At 38.3% G+C, this 5,418-nt stretch overlaps 1 protein-coding gene across 1 annotated transcript; it reads right to left on the bottom strand.

Annotated features, from left to right (window-relative positions):
- Window positions 1–1,057: 1,057 nt before the first annotated feature.
- Window positions 1,058–4,188, bottom strand: LOC109812901 (galactan beta-1,4-galactosyltransferase GALS3). Its single transcript, XM_020376962.3, has 2 exons — window positions 2,905–4,188; window positions 1,058–1,663 (listed from the first exon to the last, which is right to left on the bottom strand). The coding sequence occupies exons 1-2, from the start codon at window positions 4,080–4,082 to the stop codon at window positions 1,318–1,320; spliced, it is 1,524 nt and encodes a 507-aa protein (XP_020232551.1). The 5' UTR covers window positions 4,083–4,188; the 3' UTR covers window positions 1,058–1,317.
- Between the last annotated feature and the right edge of the window lie 1,230 nt (window positions 4,189–5,418).

Below are 5,418 nucleotides of genomic sequence, written 5' to 3'. Positions count from 1 at the left end.
TACTTTATCTTTAGTTATTCTTCCAATTTTTTAATATTATTTAAATTTTGAGTTAAATTAAAAAATGTATAATATATACAGAACAAAAATCTTATAATTTTCTTAAAAATTTTGTTGTTTCTAAAACATAATAATGACTGTTAAAGATAATTAGTTACCATCGACCAATGGTTCAATCATGTTCTGTTATAATACAACAAACAGAAAGAGCACTCATGTCATCGACATGTCCTTTTGACTTGTTCAAAAGCAAAACCCTTTCATTGATGACTTGCTCCAAACACAGTTCAGAATTTTCCTCTCATACAGAAGAGTATAAAGGCCATGTACATGCATGGAATTAGCTAATTTTCTTCTCTGGAACAGGACGTGCAAGAAACTTCGATCAGAATATTTATACGTTATTAAATTAAAATTATATCCTATGTGGTAATATACTAATATATGTGTAAGGTAAAATATCAGATTAATACCTAGATTAATAATTATTTATTATTCTAATTCCAAAAAATAAAAACTTAATTATCATTATTCATTTCCCTTTAGATAAATATTATTCATTTCAAGGTTAATTACCAGTATATATCCATTTCAGTTTCTTATATTAAAAGGTATCAGTTTCATGTTTAATTTGACCACTAGTTATTTTAATTTTCAATTTTGATGCAAGTCAGAAACAACCGTAAATCATTTTAATATCGCTTAATCTATAACAAAAACATAATTATCTCTTAATCTAATAAATTTTATAGTAAAACATATGTTAGCAGCAGTGTATTACATAATATATTCTCAACCCTTTTCAAATTTTATTGATACTAAATTTAATCCGGAATTAAAAAAACAACTCCCTTTTTCCTTGAACTTTTGTTTATCAAGCAGAAGAAAAAAAATAATAATACTTTCACCGAATTGTATTATGGAACAAAGAATCCAAAGTAGAATAATAAAAAAAAAGATACATGCATACCAGCAAAGCAACTGGAGCACATTAGCCACCCTCCATATGGTGCCACTGTAGGTGGGGATGCCCTCATCATGCCCCACACCGACAACATAATTGAACCATTCATCTTTATTCATTATTTTTGTACAAAATGTAAAAAAGAAAAGAAAAGAATAAGAAAAAAAAAGGGGGAACACAAGAACTATTAAAAATGAAACAAGATCATATACCCATCTGTAATATACGAAATAAAAGAATAAAGAAAAAACTATCCCAAAAAAAGAAAAAGAACCGCTCAATGAATTTCTATTCTAACACAAGTTAAATTATTATATAGTTCAAAAAATAAATAAAATAAAAAGTTGGCACTGTCATTGCCGTGTCTTCTGTAGCCTATCTCCAATCATCTTGAGCTCAAATTTCTTGATCACACCAGCAATGTCCCTCATGGTGGTGTCCAACACATAAGGGGTCTTGTCATACGTGATTTGTGTTGAATTTATAAGCATTTTACACGATTCTCTTCTTTCAGCTATGGTTCCATGATAATGGTAGTACATTATTTTCCCTTCAGTCTTGTGAGTTGTCTTTCCTGCAAGGTTCTGTGACATGTGAACCCCAGTTGCAAACAAATTCCTCGGTTGCACTGCATATTTTCGATCCCTTCTAATCCCTTTCTTTGAATCTTTATACACCAGCTTCTCAAACCCCCATTTCCTGCGAAATTCACACCACACCATGTGAGACACGCACCCCACACAACATAATAACATTTTCAAAGAGAATGGTAGACAACTGTGTGGCAAATGTAGTTGTCAAACCAACTGTAAAGGCAACAAGACATTCCAAAGCACAAAAACAAACTCTTTCTCTATATTCAACACAAATTGAGCTATAAACAAACACTTGAATTGGACAAAGCAGCTAGATCTAACTGTTGGCGAGGGACTGTTAAATTAGGAAATAGTAATTATCATGTATGTGTATAAAAGGTTGAGTGCACCCCAACAAAAGGGTCGTAATCAAAGCTCTTGTGGACCATGCAACACGGGTCTAGTCCAAAATAAAAATCAATGCAAGTGAACATTCAGGAAAACCATCATCACTAGCTAGCACGCTTATTTTATTCAATTACCAGAATTAACATGATATCGACAATTGCCACAAGGGGCAGATCAACACACCACGGGAAACTTACTCAACAAGGGGACATATTTTTTATTGAGTTAAAGAAATGTTCTGAATTTTCAGTATCACATTAAAAAACCCTTCCACAGACAACACCTACTATCCAGCTAATAAATAAGAAATAGTGGTTCAAAGACACCACCACAACTTGAACTGTCCAGAGGAATGGGCGATTCCAAACTCGTACAAGCCAAATCAATCGCCCCACCTTCCTCACTGGGGAAAGAAACAGCACCCACCCACCCAAGATTATCAAACACCAAAACAAAACAAGAAAAACCAATGACATCACATTTGAATTCATTCTCCAAACAAACCACCGCAGTAAATGCTAATTACACTCCCCCCCACAACCATCCAATATTCAATTATTTCCTAAACTAAACCCCGAATCCATCCACTTCAAAAACCTCCACAGATCCACTAACAAATCTCATAACACTTCCATCCACCAATCCCACAACCGACAAAAAATAAATAAATCCCCCCATTGGCTGCTTCAATTTTGCAGCACACAAAAAAAAGACCCATTAAAACTAAAACATCCATCAACAAAAATCACAAAACTTTTCACAAACCCCATTTCCTCAAGACAATCTTGCTAATAAAACAACCCCTCCAAGTACTCAATGTAATTATACATCCAAAATCTAAACTTCAAGAGTACTAATTAAGCTGAAACAACTATGTAAGAGATAATTCACGTGGCCACGAAGCCCATTAAAGAAGAAACCAAAAAGCAAGAATTTTTGAAGAAAAAAAAAATGTACCTATATGTTTTCCCATAATCAGCGGTGAGGCAGAGCTTGCTACTCATGGGCATCTGTTCAATGGTGAACTGAGAATACTCGGAGAGCGAATCAAGCACTGACTTAACAGTACTCTTGGGAGGAACAAAGATGAACTCATCGACATCAAAGAAGAACATCCACTTGGCCATGAACTTATACCTATGCAAGCAATCATTAACCACCATGAACTGGTTATGGTAGTAGCCATCGAAGCGTTCCTGGTCCCTTATGTCCTGCAGCGTCACATACCCGAGCTCCATCCACGGCTTCAGCACCTCCAGCACCTGCGCGTGCACCCCACCCGCGTCGTGGATCACGAAGTGCGAGCGAGGGCCGAAGAATTTCACGTGGTACGCGATCCACTCCCTCACGCGCTGCGCGTTCAGGTTCCCGTAGAGGGAGGAGCCGCAGTATAAGTAGTCGTACTTGGGCTTTGAAGTGAACAAGGACGTGTCCAGGGTGTTGGGGGCTTCGGTGAGGACCTCCATTGTGTCGGTGGCGTTGAGGGCCGCGTCGCCGCCGCCGGAGGTGGAGGCCGAGAGGAGGAGCTTCCCGCCGGCGTTGTTGGCGTTGAGGGGGGCTGGGAAGGTGCAGTTCACGATGACGACGGTGTAGACGCGGCCGTAGCCCCAGTCGGGGAGGATCTTGTAGCCGGCGGCGGTGGCGAGCGTGTCGCCGGCGAGTGAGGCCCACGCGCACTGGTAGGTGGGTTTGGCGTAGACATGGAGAGGCTTTGAGGCGAGGCCTATGATGGCGAAGGTGTTGAGGCCGCCGCGGTATGCGCCCATGGTGATGAAGTTGTAGGCGGCGGAGCCGTGGGGGTTGAAGGCGCGCTTGATGATTCCGTTGGGGAGGAGGTGCTCGGAGGGTGGCGGCGGCGGCGGAAGAGTGGGTGGTGGTGGTGGCGGTGGTGGTGGTGGTAGTGATGGTGACGTGGCATTTGTGGTTGTGGTGTTGGAGGTTGAGGGGGTGGTTTGCGTGACGCGGGAGATGCATACGCGGAGGTCGGAGGCGGAGATGGTGAAGCGGGAGGGGAGGAACTGGAGGAGGGTGGCGACGGCGCAGAGGAGGAGGAGGGTGGTGAGGAGGAGCTTGATCTCGGCGGCGTAGGTGCCGAGTATGGCCACGTGGAGCTTCTTCTCTCTCTCCTTCGCCATTGCCGGAATGGAACCAAGTACAAGGTGTGTGTGTGTGTGTTAGTGTTTGTGTTTGTGTTTTGAGGGGTTTGCGTTGGGTTATAAACGCAGTGTGTTACCAAGGGGAATATTTATGTCGTTATATAATAATACCACGTACTTGTCTTCTTTCTGAACTGTAAACTATGCCCTCTATCTAATTGGGGGATTAATTTATGAATGCAACTTTAGATCTATTCTTTTTATCTATTTCATTTCATGTTTTAAGTTTTGGAATAATAATTTAAAGTATAATCAATATTCTAAATATTATAAATAAAAATTTCACTTTACAAAAATGATTATGGATACAATATATTTTATTAACATTTGAATTCTAACAATATTTACTAAAAATAAAATTTCTAATGAGAGAATCTCATTATACATTCCATGAGAAAGTAGAGGTATTATGAGTGCTTGTAGCCTGTGATGGCGGTAAAAATGAAGGGGATTTAATCTAGTTTTGATGGGTTTTGGTTTAATTGAGTTTAAAGTTAAAAGTGGGGAGAGAGACTAGGGAGCTACCAAGGGGAAAAGAAAAGGGATTTATGAGAAAAGAGAAGAAGGGAAAAGAGGGTGAAAGAATTTATCTTTGGGAAGAGAGAAAGGAGTATTATGGAAAAAGTTATTGTAATTAGTGCCGGAACCCAAAAAGATGGGTGGGACTGGGGGAGGGGCCCTAGGTTCATGAGGATTTATTATTTGTTGTAATAAAATAAGAATTGAGGAGAGAGAAAGAGTGAAGTCGGTTGGTGTTGGAATTGTTACCGTTAAGTTAATTTGTGGCTACCAGAAGAAACATGGGATAGGGTACATCATGTCCACCGTTAACAATTCTATCATATCACCCCCTTTAAACTTCGCTTAATACACTCTCTATCCTCTCCCACACTCTTTTTTTTTTATTATATATATATACACAAAAATGTGGAATAATTAGTTTTTTTTAACACCCTTTTTTTTATGATAATTAAAGAACGTAGTTAACAACCATAAAACATTTTTTTTATTTTTAAAAGAATTAAATTATAAATTTCATTTATCATCTTGATAAGAATTCATTCAGAATGTATTTATGTTAATTGGTTTTTTCACAATATGAGTCAATTTTGTTTCAGTTTAATAAATATAATAAATAGTGTGGGAGATAGATTAATGTTTTAGATTTTTGAGAGACAACCATTCTAACTTGTATATTCTCCTTCTAACCCACCTGGACCACCTACTTTCTTTGTATAATAATGAGTATAAAATGAGTTAAGTATATCTGTATATGTTTAATTGGGTCCCTATTTAAGTTATATACATATATCGT

This window comes from Cajanus cajan, chromosome 1, assembly GCF_000230855.2.
Source record: "Cajanus cajan strain Asha chromosome 1, NIPB_CcT2T_4, whole genome shotgun sequence".
NCBI lineage: Eukaryota > Viridiplantae > Streptophyta > Magnoliopsida > Fabales > Fabaceae > Cajanus > Cajanus cajan.
This window is presented reverse-complemented; position numbering and strand designations above follow the sequence as displayed.

Excerpts from the sequence above, each read along its gene's own strand:
- LOC109812901 (XM_020376962.3), bottom strand. The coding sequence starts at position 4,082 with ATGGCGAAGGAGAGAGAGAAGAAGCTCCACGTGGCCATACTCGGCACC. Across the intron at positions 1,664-2,904 it reads GATTATGGGAAAACATATAG|GAAATGGGGGTTTGAGAAGC; the intron begins GTACATTTTTTT and ends TGAATTTCGCAG.